The sequence below is a fragment of the Cotesia glomerata genome, linkage group LG5, assembly GCF_020080835.1.
Source record: "Cotesia glomerata isolate CgM1 linkage group LG5, MPM_Cglom_v2.3, whole genome shotgun sequence".
Classification (NCBI taxonomy): domain Eukaryota; kingdom Metazoa; phylum Arthropoda; class Insecta; order Hymenoptera; family Braconidae; genus Cotesia; species Cotesia glomerata.
Genome location: NC_058162.1, coordinates 8,666,645 through 8,687,176, shown reverse-complemented (window position 1 = coordinate 8,687,176; position 20,532 = coordinate 8,666,645). Strand labels below are relative to the sequence as shown.

At 30.1% G+C, this 20,532-nt stretch overlaps 1 protein-coding gene across 1 annotated transcript in view; it reads right to left on the bottom strand.

The window, feature by feature from the left end:
- Positions 1–1,763: 1,763 nt before the first annotated feature.
- Positions 1,764–20,532, bottom strand: part of LOC123265094 (semaphorin-5A) — a 127,704-nt gene continuing 108,935 nt past the window's right edge. The window contains exons 4-9 of the mRNA XM_044728710.1: positions 8,269–8,476; positions 6,822–7,024; positions 6,445–6,544; positions 5,220–5,419; positions 2,744–5,021; positions 1,764–2,000 (exon numbers count right to left, since the gene is read on the bottom strand). Coding sequence (XP_044584645.1) covers positions 1,797–2,000; positions 2,744–5,021; positions 5,220–5,419; positions 6,445–6,544; positions 6,822–7,024; positions 8,269–8,476 — 3,193 coding nt within the window. The 3' untranslated portion in view covers positions 1,764–1,796. The remainder of the gene's footprint in view (positions 2,001–2,743; positions 5,022–5,219; positions 5,420–6,444; positions 6,545–6,821; positions 7,025–8,268; positions 8,477–20,532) is intronic.

Below are 20,532 nucleotides of genomic sequence, written 5' to 3'. Positions count from 1 at the left end.
CATTGATTTCCTAAAGCTAAAAGGGCGTATGTCTCTAATTATGCGCCCTTTTAGCTTTAGGAATTTGAAAATTTTATGACCTAAAGCTAAAAGGGCTTATAAATTTTTTTTCTAAATAATTCATCAAAATACTCATTTTTAGCCTAAAAATTCAAAAAAAAACGGTAGATTCACACGAAAGAGGCGTATTCTAACTCAACATACATTCTTTTAAAATTACAATTAAAAATAGTTTTTAAAAATTGCAAAATATGCGTGATTGTATTAATTTATTTTTTATTTGAAAATTATTTCAATCCCATTAGTTTTCGATAAATTTAACTATCCATTGCTTGTATTAAAATAGTTAAAAATTATTATTTTTTCAATATTGTTTAAGTACTTAAAAACAGCCGATCCCCTCTTTTTCTCGCGTCGCACTCACTTCAAGAAACGGTACTATCCTTGGTGCATTCATGAGTATAAAGCTATTGAAGTTTCATGTTTTTCTTTTAAAAAAATGAGAATTTTGAAAAAAACACCCTGCTAAACGAAATAGATAATTAAAAAATCTATTAGGTAGCAGAGCGTTTTTTTCAAAATTCTTCTTTGTCTAGAAGAGAAATATAAAGCTGCAATTGTACGCGAAAAGAACAAGATGACACTGGATATCATCCTGGATTATACGGAGTAAAAAAAATTTCAGATAGTAGTTAGTATAATCCAGATTACAATGAGTATAATACAGATATCACGCAGTATAATCTGGATTTTTCTAGCTACTATCTGAAATTTTTTTTCACCACAGATATCACTGAGTATAATCTGGGATGATACCCAGTGTCATCTTGTTCTTTCCGAGTAAGGACCGGCTATTAGGAAATTTTTTTTTTTTTCATTAAACTTTTTTATTTTATGTCTTATGAAGCTATTTATAAAAACTTAAATTTTTTTTATGTGCCCTTTTAGCTTTAGGCACTCCTTTTCTAAAAGCTAAGAGGGCGCATGTCTTTAGTTACGCCCTTTTAGCTTTAGGATATTCGAATTTTTTTTTTTACAGATCTTTGTGTTTCGAGTGATTTCAAGAAGAATGACAAAAAAAATTTTTTTATGCGCCCTTTTAGCATGGATCCCTACTAAGCTGTAGCTATGCGCCCTTTTTGCATTAGTCACGCGATATAATTTTCGTATAAAAATTATTTTTTATTTACATCAACAAATAAATAAACTTTGAATTGTTCAAAAATATCAATTGCTTCAATCATTTCTCAACTACCGGTTAAAAAATATAATTTTTATTAAATAATAGTCCTTAAACACTAATTAAGTATCATCAGTCAATTTTATCAATCTCGTTATAAAATATATATTTATGCGAAACTGTCATAACCTCAAATTATGTCAAAACTAAATTTAGTTTTTAAATTGCTTATTTTTTAATTCAATATAAAACATTTTTCTTTTTTTTCAATCGATTGAATTTTTTATAAAAAAAATTTTAGCTAAAACTTATTTTACAGAGAAGCCGAACACAGCCGAAGTTCAGATCAATGTCATGTCCGCTAAAATTTTTTAATTTAAGCGTCCATAAATTGAAAAAAATAAATTAATTTAATTTATTCATTCGAAAAATAATTATTTTTTTCTTTTTTCCAATAGACCAAAGTATAAACGCATTTATTTAATTCAAAATACTAGCGAACACGACCTAATTTCATTAGATTTTAAGGTTACGCACTTTGTTCATTATTTTTTACTGTATAATACCCTGATTTTTTTTATAGTTTATAATTCTGAGTTATGACACTTTTAAACACTTAATAATATTTTTCCTGGTCCAAATCAGCTCGTATGTGCTGCTGACCATGACTATTCCTCTTCAAAGTAGCAGACTCATAATCCAGAGCTTTAGGATACAATTTGGGACTTCCCAGGCCGTTGACATTGGGGTTAGTTTTGTTCCTCAGCGTTCCGTTTCCATTACTTGTGCCCGAGAAACTTGGTTGTCTCTTAGCGTTAACCTAAATAAACAAATAAACCATTAATTACGTGTCCAAAAAAAATATACCAACAAAATTTTGTTTATTTTCTTAATTATATAAACAAGCTATGATATTGAAAAAAAATATATCATTTTTAGCTAAGAATTTTAATATCGACGTTTTAATTAGTAAATTGTCTAACTCCATTTTAGAGAATCTTCCATTTGTATGGAAAAATAATTAGTTCAAAATTTATTATCCTTTATTTATTTTCCATTAACTCGGAAAATTACAGTATATAATGCAACGTGGCTCTTCGTGATGAAAACTGGAAAAATTTCAGTTTCATATTGTAATTATTACAGATTTTATAAGAATTACTTTGTAGAATGTAATATTTACATTGAAAGGTCTGAATATTAAATTAAAAAATTGAATTTAGAAAAATGTTATTTCAAACTGGAATTTTCCCAGTTTTGATTACGACGGGACCGATTTTACATTTTATACTGTAATTTTTCGAGTTTTCTTTTTTCCGTGTTTAATGCTTTGGTTTAGATCATTCAAATAATTTATAATTAGACTATTGCTGCATCAAAATGTTAAAAAATCACCCTCTAAAAAATAAAGAATTAGACCAATTGCTAATTAGACTGTTGATATCCAATTAAAATTTTCTATTTGCACTATTTTGTTCGAAAGTATAGTTGCTAAAGAATATAAATATGCCCCGCAAATAGAATTTGCGTTTAATTTGGTATTGATGATAACTAATACCATACCTCTTTAAGCGGAACAGCAACATAAGGATTCTGCTTGCTGATATAATGAGGACTTCCAGGAACTCCCGGTTTCCTCCTCCTCAAGTACAAGAAGCACATCATGGCAGTCAGCGCCAACCCCAACAAGAATCCTGCAATACACCCTCCCACTACCGCTCCCACGGAAATTCCGGCGACATGTACACTCCTGGGCAGAGCATTAGTAACAATGTCATTTCTCCCCCAATCAGGAGCACCTAAGACGCTGACGCCGTCATCGCCATCTTCAATATTCCAGCACTTGCGAACCTCGCGACTAGAACCCTCACAAATTCCATCACCGGGTTCCATCAAGCACTGCCTCTTCCTGAACTGGGTCTGTCCATCACAAGCAGACCAAGCGCTCCATTTGTCCCACCCGAACAAAGACGCACAGCTGGGCATTTCGCAGGTTTCGCGCATGACACTGATGCCCTCGCAGCCCGACAGCGCCACCGATCCTGACGCCGTAGAACTATCATCCCCTAGACACTCACGCGTGCGTGTTTTGAAGCCCACGCCACACGAGACCGAACATTCTGACCAATCTGTCCAACATGACCACTCTCCTCTTCCACTTCTTTGAACGAACTCATCGTCATCCCCGTTCACAGTCTCTGATTCTCCTTTGCAAGGATTCATGTTACAGATCCTAGTCTGGATATTAACACCCTCGCAAGGTGGCGACTCACAGGAACGCTTCCGGTGCTGAGATCCACCATTACACGCCCGACTGCACGCGTACCAAGACGACCACTCTGACCAGCCGTCGGTATTGTCAAAATTGTTGTTGTTAGGACTGAAAACCGCGTTCTTGAAACAGTTACCATCCTTGCAATGCCGCTCTTCCTCTTTGGCCAAGGCAACTTTAACTGAAGCAGGGTCGTCAGTTTGGGCCCGACAACTGAACTTGTACCGTTTTTCCGTGACTCCCATAGAAGTCTGGCTACCATTTACAAGCAGCCAAGGCGTCCAGGAATAGCGTCGAGTTTCGGAACAGGGATGAGTGTTACAATCCTCGATCTGGAAGCTACATCCAGAACACTCTGGAGTTGACGAAGCCGTAGATGATGGTGGCTTGTCGCAAGTTCTTTTGCGGATTCTTATACCGCCGTTGCAATTACGCGAGCAGCCGTTCCAGGAGCCCCAGGGTGACCAGACGCCTATCGATTGAGTAGGGGGTGGAGGTGGAGCTTTGGCTGGAACGGGACAAGGTGGGAGGTCGATACAGACTATTTCGTCGTGATCATGCCCAACGCAAACGCGCCCTCCGTAAGCAGGAGCAGGATTCGTACAAGTTCGTCTGCGAGTTTTGATAGCGAAGCCGCAAGTTTGCGAGCAGGCTGACCAGGCGGACCACGCTGTCCAGCCACCATGGACTGTGCAGTTGGCGACCTTGATACGCGTACCCGTACATTGGGAGCCGCCATTTTGTGGAGGCGGGTTGTTGCATTCACGAGTTTGGCACTGACATGTGTCCGGGCTTTCTGTATCAATGTGCGGGCGCAAGTGTGACCTGATGTTGTGGCCCGTCGCCATTTCAGCTGTTCCGTGTTGGCAAGACGACCAAGTGCTCCAGGCACTCCAGCCGCCATCTACCGGGTCGGTTAGAACTGGACAGGTTGTTACTTCTTGGCGCCAATGATTCGCTAAGTAGTTCTGCGTCGGTGCTGGGTCGCATTTCATCAAATGCGCGTTCCAGCCACAGTAGGGATCTTGGGCGTTCAGACAAGCCTGCTCTTTCTTGTGTCTGTGGCACTGGGCTGCGGGAATCCTGAGTAAGCCAGTCTCCATTCCTACGTAGAGACTCTGGGAGTCTTTTAAGAACTGGAGCGTCATTGCCGGTGAAGGAAATGGGCCCCAAACTTCGACGATGCAAGTTTCTTGTGTCCTAGGAAGGACTGATATCTTCTTGATCAGTCCTTCAGTTGTAGCTACGTAGAGAACCGTCACCCCACGGTGGATTTTTGTTGGTGTTACGTCTACTGCGATGTGAGTGAAGCGTTCCAGAGTGGTTGTGTGCAAGGGTGATGAAGTGGTTCCTTGGACAGCTTCGTCCATCAGTTGGTAACGTTGGTTGTCGAATATTTGGTGGGCTGGGGGCTGCTCGAGGCGCCCGCAATGTTGTCGGTACTGGTTCGGCACTCGCTTCTTCTCCCATGCTGCTCCTGAATGCTCTTGGTGCTTGAAGGGGCCGTTGAATGCTTGATTTATTGCCGTCATGTTGAATGAACATATCGCTGAGCCGGCAATTGCGTTGCTGTCGAAAAATTAATTTATTTAGTTTTTATATTAATTAGCAGTGAGTTATTTATTACTGTGTTTCCGGGTTGCTGATTGATTAATGGAATGATAAATAGTTTGGTTGAAGTTAATTAATCATTGATTAAGTTTGGTTGGATTTTAATTTAGTTAAGATTTGTGATTTGTGGAACAGGAATTTAGTTGGTGAAGTTACCTAGGAGTTGTGAAGGTTGCGTAGACTATTCCTTCTTCTGGGTGGTAAGCTGCGCCTTGGATTTCGTCGTAGTAGAACGGAAATTCACCAGGAAGGGAACAGTTCAGTCGGGCTTTGCTGAAAGTTGTCCATATTCCCCGTTGAAGTGTTGGGCTTCCTGGGTCTTTTTTGCACACTCGGGATATTCGAGAATATATTTTCTGGAATTTATGTAAAGAGAATTAATATTGTGAATACTAATTTATTTATTTATTTCTGAATAAATTTTTAAGTCTGATATCGAAATATTCTTCAAACCATAAAAAATTAATACAGTGTATTTAAATTAAAAAAAAAAAATAAAATGAATAAATTAATTAAACTGTTGTTCGAATAATTTTTTTTATCGAATTAACCAATGAAATGACAGGAAAAACGGAAAACGTAGGAATAACACAGAAAATAGGCTGGGAACAATATTCACGCATGTGCGTAAAATGTTCCGTATGATGTAACTACAGAAATACAACTACCATATTGTTTTTAAGTCAAAATGTTGTAATTTTTACGATAATTAATGGATACATTAAAAATGTTTTGAAATTTTAGTCATAAGAAATGTTTTTCTTTTATTGTCACGTAATTATTACCTTTAGTTTTCATTAAAGAAAGATTTTAATGCACATACATATTATTAAGTGTTCAACTCAACATTTTACGGTCTGACTCACATATTCATGCAGGTATTACGTATAATTCTATACTAATTATACAATTATCTTCAACGTAAGCATATGATTATTTCTATACTTAGAATTCTTTTGTTACAGTTTTAATTCTTTAAAAGAATAACCTTCGAGTAAATAACAAAAATTCAATCAAATAATTTTTATTTTTATGAAAAAAAAAATTATTATGATACTAAAATCAGCAGATTACTAATTAATTTTTTGGTTTTATTTAAAAAATAAATTTTTTGGTAAATTCTGTTTGTTCAAATTTTAAAATATATTTTCTTAGTATTGAAATATTTTTTAAATAAAACCAAAAAATTTTCGTATTTTTATTCATTATATTAATATTAAAAATTATATTTTTACTTTTAATAAGAAAATTATATTTATGTTTTCAAAAATAAATTAATTTGATGTAAAAAAAAATTTTTTCCAAGTTCCAGAGAATTTTTTTAGCATCAAATAAAATTTATTTTATTAAATTTATAAATTAGAAGTAATTAATAAATTACCTTTCCACAATTGATGTATTCAACAGCTATTTCACGAAACAAAAAGTAAACATGGTCTTCAGTTTCGAAGCTTCCAACGAACTGTGGGTCATTGAGCCACCTAAAAAGTAAAAAAAAAAATTACTAAAGTAATGAATATATTTTAATTTAATTTCCTGAGTACACGATTAACGGTCATAATTACATATTAACAAAAAATGTTATTTTATATATGTGACAGGAAGGCAAATAAATTAGTTTACGTGAGTCAATTAAATTGATTAATTACACTGATGAGGGAAAAATAAATAAAAAAGATAAAATTTAATTAAAATTTCGCATCACTCGATCGGTGCGTTATTTATAATTAAGTAAAAATTTTTTACATTAATACAAACCTCGAGTCGTACTGCTGCGTGCGAAGACTTGGTGACGCTAATGTCCGGTAAATAGTTCCATCAGTACCGGAAAAATCTGTCGGCGCGCCAGCAAATAGACCGGCATTTTCTTTTGCCAGCAATGCCGTTACATTCGCCTGGGGTGAGTATGGACACATTGCGACACCAGAAACTGAACTTGTTATGCTGTTGATATTTTCAATCTGTAAATAATTTATCAATTTATTAACAAAATTTGAACCTTATTCTGAGGACTATTAGTAAAAAAACCATTTGAGATCAATAAACGAGTTTTTTACTCATTATTGAAGAGTCGGAATAGTTTGTACGAACATCAAAAAATGAAAATACATTAATTTAAAATAAAAATTGAATTTTTGAAGGTAATAAAAGTTTTTCAGCGCCAAAGTACAGTAAATAGTATTTTATTTATATTTTCAAAAGTATATTTTTGAACAGCCCGCCTTTTTACTTAACAAACACCATTTTCTGGAAGATTTTAGTAGATGGAGATAGAGGCGCTATCTTTTAGCGATTTCGAACGACAGTCGATATAAAATCGATTAAAAATAATCTGGACTTTTTTAACTCGGAATGAAAATGTTTATTTTTTAAAATAAATAATGTGTCCGCTCGACGGTGGTAGAAAATACACAGAAAAAAAAATTTACTTGAATCAAGTAAATAATTTTGAAGAATTTCATCTTCTTCATTTAAGTAGAAAAATTCTTAAACTAAGAAATTTTTCTTGGTTTAAGTAAATTTTATTCAATTCAAGAATTTTTCGTCTTGATTCAAGACAATGAAACTCATCAAAATTATTTTTTTGGTTCAAGAATTTTTCTCTTGATTCAAGTTCATTTTTTTTCAGTGTAAAACTGTAACTTCTGGTCTAATTATATTTATTACAATTCAACCAAAAGATATTAAGCTTAGATTTTGCAAAGGGTCATGCGCATTAAAGAGAATTTTTAAAAATCGAGTTGATTTGTTATATTTTTTAAAAGTAAGAGCGTTACTGGGCCCATAACCTATAGAGTAATCAACGTGACAAGTTACTAAACAGTTATATTAATTTGTCCATAAACATCTTGATTTATCGAATCTAAGATGTATCAAATCTGTTTATTGATCAAGTTTCTTGCAACAGTCTATTTATTGTCCTATTCAAATGTTTATCATAATTACAGATAAGATTTATCGTGACTTAAACTTTATTTTTAGAGCTATAATTTTCCAATTTTAGTTCCTGTATTGAGTGTTAAGTACAAGACACTTATTGCCGAACAAAAAAGTTGTATTGAGCAGTCTATAATAAACAGCCAATAAATAAGAGGGTCAATTATGTAAATGAGAATGTTAATTACACGAACCGGATGAAAATAAAGAAATTGAAGAGAGACGGTGAAATTAACCGTCAATTAAGGGGATTAATAATAATTATTACCTCACGCCATGTGCACTGTGGGCTGAAGGCATTGGTACCGCAGGTAAAGAGACTCTTGCCATTAGTAAGCAGGACCTTGATGTAATTGTGACAGTCGAGAGCGGTTTGACCTTTGTCTTGGCACACGGTCGCTTTTTCCGGTGGCGCTGGCCACGACGCGTGCTCTAGAGGCGTCAGGGAATTCAGCGTCAGTCGGTACAGGTTATCTCTGCAATGAGAAGTAATCATAAAAATAGTAATTAATATATCATAAAAATTTTTTAGTTGTAACAACAAAATAGAGTACAGAAAAATATGTTGTAACAAATGGGTTTACTTAAAGTAATAAATTGATTAGCTATTTTAACAAAGTGAGCCAAGTTGGAAAAACAAATCAGTTTGAAATTTCGCTAAACTAATCTGTTGCCTTAACTACAATCATTTTGTTGGAATAACAATATCTGTTTGTCGTTATAACTAAATTATTTCGTGACAATTGCTTAGTTGATTTTGTTAAAATAACAGAATTTTTTTGTTTCCTTAAAAAAATAAATTTGTTATTGTTACTATTAGTTATTTCAATAAAAATTATTTAGCTAGTTCAACATCGAAATTTTTTAGATCAACGAACTTAGAAAGAATGTAGTTAGTTCAATAAACCGATTTGTTAAGTCATCTAAAATATTTTTTTTGAACCAACTGAAGGGTTCTGCTACAATATCAAAAATTTTTTTGTTGATATAACATGTAATCAGAACATATTATTTGTTATCCCTATGCCAACATAGTTAATTTATACCACAACTCTTCTTATGCTGTTTTAACAGAAAATTTTTCCAGTGTATTTCTTATAATTACAGTAGATTTGCGAAGAATACATTTAATAAAAATAAAATTTAAATGCAAAGATTTGACCATTTTCTATAATGCTCTAAAACATATTACTCGAAATCTATGAATTTCAGTTAAATTTCATAAGAATAACTTTCTTCTTAAAATTGCCTAAATTAATAAATAAATTAATTTATTTAAAAATAAAATAATTAAATTATTTCGTGACTATTGCTTAGTTGATTTTGTTAAAATAACAGAATTTTTTTGTTACCTTAAAAAAATAAATTTGTTTTAGTTCAACAACGAAATTTTTTAGACCAATTAACTAGTTAATGTTACTTCAACAAAATATTTTTTGTTAAAGAAAAATATTTGTTATCCCTTGGAAAGAATTTAGTTGGTTCAACAAACCGATTTGTTAATTCCGATAAACTGTTTTGTTGAACTAACTAAATTGTTCTGCTACAATAACAAAACTGTTTCGTTCATATAACATATCAATTAAATGAATTACTATAAATTTTGTTTTGTTATCATAACATAATTTGTTACCCCTATGCTAACATAGTCATTTTTTACCACTCTCTAAAATAAAATTAGTGAAATTTCACTAAATCACAGTGAAACTTCACTAATTCTTGCAGTTGAATTCGAGCAACTTAAAATTAGTGAAAATTTACTAAATGATTCAGTGAAAAAAGAAAACACTAATTGATCAGCGAAAATAAAATTCACTAATCAACAAATGAAATTATATTTCACTAATTTATAAATGAAAACAAAAGTCACTAATTCATTTGTAAAAGTAATGTTCACTAATTTAATAGTGACATTACTGGTCACTAATTCATTAGTTGTTTCAAACTATTGACAGAAATAGTGAAAATCATTATTTACATTAATAGAATTTACTATTTTATTCATTATTACGGTTTACCAGAATTCACCAATTTACCAGTCAAAAGTTATAATCGAATAAAAATATTTTTTTTGTTTAAAAAAAAAAAAAAGAAAAAAATTAAATTAATTTCATCAAATTTTATTAACTTGTCTCATCATCTATTACATAATTACAAGTTGCAGCATTATTTTCAGTCACTACGGAATTACATATGTCATTGTTAAGATTATTGTGGAAACTATTCTCACTTTCATTTGATTTTACTGAATTACATATAGTTGTGTGAATAGCTGATATAACATTTTTAGGTTCTACTCCCATTTTAAAAATATAAGAATCAATTAAATTACAAAAATTAATCAATTCTTTAGGATACTCCAAATTGAACACATAATAACATTTATAGAGTAAATCAAATGCAAATATTGGTTTCATTTTTCTATCCACTTCGATGAACCATTCATCGACTTGTATAAATGAACTAGTTCCAAATTGCCCCGATTCCATTATTATATACGGTTGAATGCTATCTTTAGTGCTCGCACTTACTTCTTCGGAAAAATTTTTTAAATTTGTCCCTTCCTAGAATTATTAGAAATAATTATTGGGTTAAATAACATACGATTATAAACTTGAAAAAAATTTTTATGCATCTTACCAGCATAATTCTAATTAGAGATTGATTGGGAAACTTGCTCAAGAATATTTTCAATATTCTATTATCAATAGGGCCAGGAAGTTGGCGTTTTTTATTTATTCAAATTTCAGGTTAAACATATGAATACTCATCCAAACAACTGCGAAAGTCCTGGCCCTAATTATCAATATTGTTTATAGGTCGTATCATAAATTATAGATGAAATTGCTAGTAAAAATTATATAATTTTTACTCACTTCTAAGAACTGCGATAGTCTCTTCGGTCACAACTGATTCTAATTTTTAACATAATTTTTCAACAGTTAATTTAGCGTATTCTTCCATATCAATTATTTGAATCAATATTTTTTCCTTAAATATTTAAACTTAAACTTGAACTTTAAATTTCTAAACTCAAATTTTAACCGTCTTACTTGTACGAAAGATCAGTTAAAACTGTTGAAGTAACGAAAGGATCGTAGGTCATACGACTACAATATTCTGATACTACACTGTTTATGTCTCTGTTTATACAAAAGCATACTCAAACTAAAAAGGAAAACTTCTTCGGCATGAGTAGAGTAGAGACTGTTTAACAGAGTAGAGTAGAGTAGAGACTGTTTAACAGAATATTGTATCCAAAAGTGTTTATTTAAGGGTCGAATTTCTTGAATCGAAGAAAGCCAAACAGTATGCCGGCTACATAATCTTATGATTTATAATATAGCAACCTTGAAGTAAATGGTGCTATATGTAGTTAAGAGTGGTTACGATTTTTTTTACTTATTTTTTTAGTTAAAAATTGACAAAAGAGTCGACTATATAATTAACAGATACCAATGTTTTATAATATATGTGATATGTGATATCACTAAAATCAGTGAAAACTTGGCTAAATTTGAATTTGAAATGTAAAATATAAAAATATATTAATATACAATGAAATTTACGACTAAATTGGGAAAAATAAAATTACAGGTAATTTTAGTGAGAAATTCATTGACTGCATCGTAGTTTTCAACTTTTAATTAACGATATCAAATAATACTCGAAAATTAGTGAAGATTCCACTAATAATTTAAGTGGAAGCGCTATTAAATCAGTGAAAAAAGGAATCACAAATAATATCAGTGTATTATTTATTCACGATTTCTGAAAAGTCACTATTAAATTAGTGAATATTGAAGTCATTAATACAATCAGTGACAAAGTCACTGACAACCGAGTAGAAACAACTGCGTAATTAGTGAATTCTAAAACCACTAGTAGAATTAGTGACAAAGTAACTGCTAATTGATAAAAAAGACTTTTGAATTAGTAAAATTTAAAATTACTAATTGAGGTAGTGAAAAGTCCACTGATTAATCTAGTAAAATCACTAATTTTACAGTGAAAAAATTTTCACTACCTGAGTTAGTGAAAATTTCACTAATTTTATTTTAGAGAGCACAGCTTGTCTTATTTTGTTCGAATAAAAATTTTTTTCCGCGCACGTGATAAGCAAGTTTAGAATTTTAAAACTAGATTAAATAAAATTTGAAATTACGGCGCCTAATATCATTTAGGAGGAACAAAAAAAAATTTATTCGTCCTACCACTAAAAAAATTAGTCGCGTGTCATAAAGTGGTATGTAATGTAACACATAATATATTTGATGTCTATCTCGTGCACCCTTGTATTTCGTATTGAGCACAGCTGGACCTGGGCTTGTACCTGATAAGCGCTTATCCACAACTTTATAACTTATAACACATAACATTTGAATAAAAAGTAATGCCGTGTTTCTTGCAATATCTATTGATAACATAAAAAAATTGAAATAAATAAATAAAACCAGATCAGACAAAACGAAACTCTTTATACCACCAATAACTTTTAATCCAGTCTTTACTTATATTATATCAGTCCTTGAGCCCGCGGTGCGGTGATTATTTTTTACCTGTAAATTTATAAATATAACTACAAACATATTTAAATATTCAGCGCCAACGCAAGTTTATTTATAAATTTATTTATAATTTATCACCAGTCAAGTTTTAAAGTTAAGTCTCCAGTTTACAAGTTGAGTTTAAGTTCTCGTATCAGTTTTTGCGCCTACTCGACTACTACAAGTCACTACAAGTCAATCGATCTATTTACTCGATATAATAATAATAATAATAACAATAATAACATAAACAAAAATAATAGTAATAAAAATTAAAGGTACGTAGATTGTCGCCTACAAACATTTTAATAAAATTCAAGTAGGTTGTTTCGGAATGCCGCTCAATGGTTACGTTGGCACGTTATTTCTCCGATCAAGTCACTTGACTTTGTCAAATGCTATTTCAACAGCCATCGACCTGTTGTGTAGCCTTGAGTTCGCCCTTATAGTTATTGTTCAAGATACGTCTGTTAGCTAACTGTTTTTATTATTGTACCTTAGATTTTATGACCAATTCGTTGTATATATATGTAATCACATATAAGATTCATGTATGATCAGATATCGACTTTTCTACTCAGGACGTAAGATATAAATAATAATTTCACTGTAATTATTGATCGGAGTATGTTCAATAACGGACAGTTTGGCGTTGGAGAATGTCAAACTGAGATCAGTGATTACGTCTCAGTCAACCGAGTTATAACCTGTTGGCACTCTTGTATCTTTGATCATAGGACCGGAGATTGTCGAGCTTAATCCTTCATCCTAAGAGACTTAACAGCTATGTCATTAGTTATTGATGTTTAGTCAAAATTAATACCGATAAATAAAATTTTTTAAATATTTCAAATTAATATTTAAAGAACAAACTCAATTATATCAGACCATATTTAATTTCAAAAATTATAAATTATTTTTTCATTCCCACACATAGTCTTATATGGCTACATATAACTTGATATAGTTATATATGGCCACTTTAGATCATATGGGGCTAATTAAATTAATATGTAATTAATAATAATAATATTTATTTATTTTCTAGCATACAGGTCTATAGAGATGCAAGAGCATCTGTACATAGAGCTAGATATTAGATAAATTATCCTATATTATACAAGATATTTAAAAATATATATAAAAAATAGAAAATTCATAAATAGTTTGAGAAAATACTAATATTGCACAAATTTCTTGTACTATTACAATGACAGATTCTTAATCCAATCTTTTATCTTATAGTTTAATTTTAAAAAATAATTTTTTTTTACTCTTGTACATAGTCTTACATGGCCATTTCAGGTCATATGTGATCATATTAAACAATAAATTGCTATATAATGTCATGTTTTGATCATATAATACCATATATTGCCAATCAGGAATTTTATTTACATAACTAACAAAAATTTTCTAACTTTTTTGAACAAACTTAATATTCTGATAATTGATAAATAATCAAGAGAAGAAAGAGATATAGTAACAAAGATTGTCTTTTAGCAAAAATTAAATACGGGGAAGAGTATTCGTGCGCTGAGCAGGAAGTAATCTGTTTCAATGTGGCCACTTTCCGATAAGTAGTGCAATAACGAGCAATTCAAGTAGTCACTTGTATCTAACTAATATATTTATACTTGTGTTACATATATATTTTTATTTTTTTTTAATACAACTTCTTCCCATCCTCATCATTATTTCTCCCTCCATCATCGTTCATCCTCCATTCATCTCTATTATATTCGTCAGTTAGGTACAGTTGCTCCGGTACTAGGTGGATTAACACCGTTACACACTTCTATCATTTTAATTTTATCATTTCATCATATTATCCATAATATTATATCCTATTCGATTAAACGAACTAATTCAATTTTATTCCATTGAATTCCTCCTGTAAGTCATTGATGAATTATTATAAGCAAAATTCATTTTTATTGAGCCCATTAGACATAAATATTGGAGTCATTTTTATCGTGACACCGGCTGATTACACAGCAACTAAAAGTTATTATTACTTACACCCGGTTGCAAGTTAGTAGATTATGTATATAATATAATATGTATAGACTTGAGGTACAACAGACTAGCGATTTTAAACGGCCTCGAGCCGTCCTCCTGTTTCACTTTTGTGATTGCAGCCACACTTTGACAAGAAATAAACCGGCAGCCAAGCATAAATGGCGCCTACGTGGGCGCTTAATTATTTATTCCTTTTTTTTTTGTTAATAAATATTTTTATAGATATTCTTACACTCGATATTAAGTAACGGCCAAATTAATTATTAATTAATCTATTAAATAATCGGTGGAGAATAAATTTCAACGCCAGTTATTTTATAGTTATTTATCGTCTAACTATTTTTATTTTATGATAGAGAAAGTTTGACAATTAAAATGAAAAAGACAAAAATTTAATTATTTTTTAACAGTACAGTCTTCGTAAATATAAATATTAGTTAATTTATTGAAGAAATGTTTGAAAGCTCTTGTTGATGCAAATACATTTTGAAAAAAATTATTTGAATGTATTTGATAGAAAAATTTGAACTCAACATCAATAAAAGTTAAAATTAAAATCGATTATATGCTTCAAAGAAAAAGTACTTGGTTCAATGAATATTCTTGATTTAAAAACGAAATTATTTTGACGAGAATTTTTTGTTGTGATCTAATCATTTCTTGTTTTAAAGCTAGATTATTTACCTATAAAAATTTTACATCTACTGTATAATCAAAATCTTTACAGAAAAATACAATTCTCGAAAATTAACAATAATTATTTTTTCTTGAACAAATTTTATTTAATGATTCATTAAAAATATCGCAAAGAAACTTGAATAAAGAAAAAAAAAAACAAATATCTATAACCCATTTCAAAAGTTTTGTCAAAAAATTTTTATCGCTAATTTTCATATAAAGCCACAGACAGTAACATTAAGCAACATAAAGGCACATCAAATTGTTTGATAAAAAATTTTTGAACGTTCAACTTTTTCTCTCGAATATCTTTGTTCAATTTTCTTGATTCTGTTCGAGAATTTCTTGAATTAATTTAATCAGAATATCTCGTCTAAAGAATTAAATTCCAGAAATAGTATTCTTCTTTAATCAATTTTTTTTTCCAGTCCAATAAAAAATCCACTTCAATTATCTGAACGCCCGAACTTTGAGATGTGTAATTATACCATCGAATAATCACAATTAAAACAAAAGCTAAAAAACCCAACAAGATGTTGATTTCGCAGTAAAAATATACACAGAAAAAAAAGTTAACTTGATTCAAGAGAAAAATTCTTGAATCAAGAACATAATTTTGAAGAGGGTAATTTTCTTGAACCGAGACGAAAAATTCTTAAATTAAGTAAAATTTCCTTAAATCAAGAAAAATTTTCTTAAATCAAGAATATTTCTACTCAAACCAAGAATATTAAGCTCTTCAAAAATATATACTTGACTCAAGAACATTTTTTTTTCTGTGTATAAATGTCTGATTCGATTAATCTTGAGATCGTTGTGAGGCTGATATGGGTATTGAGGTCGCGGGAGAACGATAAATTAATCGTTTGGGATCGTTTTACCGGTAGGTGTCGATAGCGAATAAAAATAAACCATTATAATTATAGTTATAATTATCACATTATAATGCAAAGTCGAGTAGAGAATCCAACAATAAACCCGATTCAAGAGTTTGGTTTTAACTTTTTAGATCGATATTGAAATAATGATATGATATAAGAGGAGTTGGACAGCTATTTTATTTCCATTCCTATCGTGGGAAGTTTTTGAGATTCATTCATATATTTTTTGAGAATAAACTGACTTTTTTTCAGTTATTGTTAAAGTTATTTTTATTCTCAACAGTATTTGCTGAGTGACGTGTATGTATAATGCATTCGTATGTATGTAGAGGAATTATTTTATACAAATAAAATCTACAAATTAATGATACACAGTAACAGCACAGGTATCAACGGCCTACGCGCACGTTCTTAATATAAAGCATTGTATGTCGAAATCGCGAATTATGCGTACACACGCGTGCATGAGCGACAACCTGGGGACGGGGCACTATTAATATACGCAGGTAGATACAGACGGCAATCCTGCACATTATACCATTTTGTATCCCGCGTGGGTTTTTAGATATTTTTAAATTCTTTTGCTTTAGTTTAGTTTTTTATCTGATATTATTATTATAAATGTGGATATATTTATTTATTTATTTATTTATTTATATATGGAGCGTTATATCAATGAGACAGCTGCAGTGAGAGCGGTGTTACATTAAATATCGCTTAAATTGAGAGAAAGTGTGTGTTTAATTTGAAAAATAAAAAAAAAATTTGAGAAATTGAGAATTTAGTTGTTGAAAAATAGTTTTCATTTTTACCTAAAAAAAATTAATTTAATAATTCAAGCGTGAGTTATGAAGAAAGTAGTTCTGTTAAAAAATTTCTCTAAGTATTATAATTAACATATTAGTACTAATATTGATAAATATTTATTAAAGTAAATATTTATTTAATGAGACGATTAAATCTCGGATTGTAATGGTCAGTAATTTAATTATTTTTATAAGATACTTTTATAGTTAATATTTAATATTTAATATTTATGGAGTTAGAGTGTGTACTTATGTTTTATGTGAATGAGGATTACCTAATCCGCAATCCTCAATTATGTGGTACACAGGTATGTATGAGGTAGAGGCTTCTAATCGTATTCTCGTATCTGTCGTTAATTAATTAACACGCGCGTGCCTTTTAAACTAATTGCGCTGGTGTTTGTGTGTATCATACATGTGTAAATCATTAGCTTGTTTAGATTCTACGTTTACGTAACGCTGCCCCTAATCTACTTGTCTGATGGTTTACATTGTTCTATTATTATGATAATTTCAGGATAATTTATAGCTAACAGAGGACTTAGTAAATACGAGCTTTGGAATTTGATTTTTTATAAATTTTTGAAATTTATTATTATTAACTATATAATTAAGATAATAAGAAAAATTTTATTCCCAGCGTATTTATATATGATAAAATAAATTTTTAGTAGATTTTATAAAAATCTAAATATTGCAGCCGTCCTCATGGCGCAACTTTGAAAAAATTTAGTCGTTTTCTGACTCAGTTTGTCGAGCTGAGTCAGAAAATGTATATAGTTCAAAAGTTTATATATGTATGTATTTATATGTATGTATTTATATGTATGTATTTATATGTATGTATTCATATGTATGTATATATATATATATATATATATATATATATATATATATATATATATATATATATATTTATACAATATAACTCGGCTTGTCAGCACGATAGCGTTTTCAATTTATAACCGATTCTTCTCAAACTCAACATGCTTTATCTATCGATCAAGACCAAGGTCAAGACTAAGTTCGAAGATGAGCTTAATCGGGCGAGTAATTTGGAAATGACAGGATTTTGAAATTTTGAAAATCGTAAAAATTGATGTTTTTACTACTTCAACTCGGTATAATTACTGATCGAGACAAGATATCAAAATTCGGTAAAATGCATCGTAAAGCTCTTTTAATAAGCTTCAATTTCCACTACTCAGAAATGGTAATAGCCTCAATATTACTCCTTTTAGAGTTCGTTTAATGAAACACTTTTACTGTTGTAGCCGTTTTAAAATTATTGTCTGCATCATAGCTTAATCATGATGTAAATTCAATAATTACGATAATGATCAGTCTTTCGTGTAATGTTTTCGGGTAATTCGTCAGTAAATATGTCACAAATTAGTTCTATACATTGTTTTCTTCAATTAAAATTTTATCCGGTTTCAAACATCTGATTGATTTGGAAATTGTTGTTCCTAAGCAGTTACTTAAAATTTGGTCATTTATAATTCAAATTTTATAATCTTTGCAATTCTTTGAAAAATATTTGAGAAACTTTTTCTTCAAAAGTTATTTTTTTTTTCTAAAATTTGTTCTAAATAGTTTTAAATTTATTATTGAATTTAGTTTTTAATTCATGAATTAAGTTATACATTCTTAGTGTTATTATACTATTTTATTAAAAATCAATTTTCTTTATTTGAAAAATCTACTTCTATTTCGGCTGCCGTATGGCCTTTTGCACGCCTCATGTCGCGAAGCGCGTGGGGTTGTGCTTTATACTCGTCAAGGTCAAGCAATTTTGTGATCTTTAAATGCCTATATCACAACCATATTACACTTATACATTAATATAAAGATGTACACCGAAAAAACACTTAAATTAAACCATCTTTTACTTTCTAAAATCATTTCATGTTGCTATTTTGAAAAAAAAAAAAACGTTTTGAAAAAAATTTTACGTGGACGTCCGGATGTCACCCCATTTTGGATGTACCAACGATTACTCCCGAACAAAATGATATTTCAAGACCGGACCTTTTTCATTAGTTTAAGAATTGGATAAACTGGGTCCGTATTTCATATCAGTGGCCTAGCTGACGTATTTTTTTTTTTTTTAATTGAATTTTTATTAAAATTCACTACGATACAAACGTACAAAGCCAAACGAACTTTTCTTGTTTGTCACGTGAGAACTATGGCGCCATTTGATCAAGCTAGATTTTTATAGACTGCGTGCGCATATGACAAGAAAAAAAGGCGCCGATATTTAAAAAAAAATAAAAAATACTCTGTAAGAAATTGCTTAGTTATATATTTTTTTTTTTTTTTTAATCAATTACACAATTAATTTTTTTCTTAAAAAATGAATGAGCGTTATGAGGCATGCACTTTTGGATTTTCCAAACTTTTTTAAAATACATTTAGTATCATTGGAAAAGGCTTGACCTAAAATTGTGCTTTTTAAATCTTTCATATGATTTTCAGCAATAATTAATTTGTTATGATTTTCTATATTGACAGAAAAAAATTTTTACCAGAGTGTATGATATCATAAATTTCTTCAAATCATTTTTTTACGTGCTTTATTGTGGAAATTGCTTTGACTAGTTAAAATATTAATAGCTAATTCTTTAGACAGCAAAATTATTCAGCGTTTATTTACACAATAAAGAGATCTCTTATTCGAATAAAGAAAATTTTGTCTCTGGCATATTTATATAATAAAAAGAGTTTATTTAATTAAATTTAGTATCATTGGAAAGATCTTAGCCTGAATTTGTGCCTTTTTAATGTTTTATATGCTTTTTAGCAATAGATAATTTATTATGATAATTTTTTGAAGTAGTTATAAATAGATTCGACTTTCGCGACTAACGTCATTTATTCATTTATTTATTTCGTTTTGTAGATTTGAATGTGGTTATATGTCAAAAATTGATTTATGTAATTAAGAGACTAAGAAAAATTTTGCACTCGGTATATCTTTATCGTAAATTGGGTTTGATATTTTTTCAGCGAAAATCATTTATAAGTTAAATAGTTAAGAGAGTAAGGAAAATCTTGTGACGAGTATATTATTACTTTGAAAGGAATTTTTATAATTAAATTTGGTATCATCAAAAAGTTCGTAATAAGAATTTATGCTTTTTTACGGTTTTATATATTTTTCAGTGATAGTAAATTTTTTTGTTAAGTTTTTGGAGAAGTTTTGAATAGTTTGTTGGATCTGTAAATTTGTTCTATCACAGCTTCCATTAAATTATTTGTAATTGATTTTTTTATAGCATTGTTATTTTTTTAATTTATTTGAAAAGGACCCAAACTATGTATTATGTGATTTGAAATCACGAAATCATTAAACCAAAGTCTTCTTCTTCATAATCCGTAAATCTCAGCAGTCGCATAGTGAGTGCAGGCTGCTACACGGAAAGAAAATTGAAGAAAAGTACTCAAACTATGTATAACAAAATGTAGCAGTATAAAAAATTTATTAAGCCAAGGTTTTTTTATTCATAATCCAGAAATCTCGACAATCACGTAGTGACTGAAGGTTGTTAGTTATTATTATTATTATTATTCATTACAAATTTTAGGAAAAAAT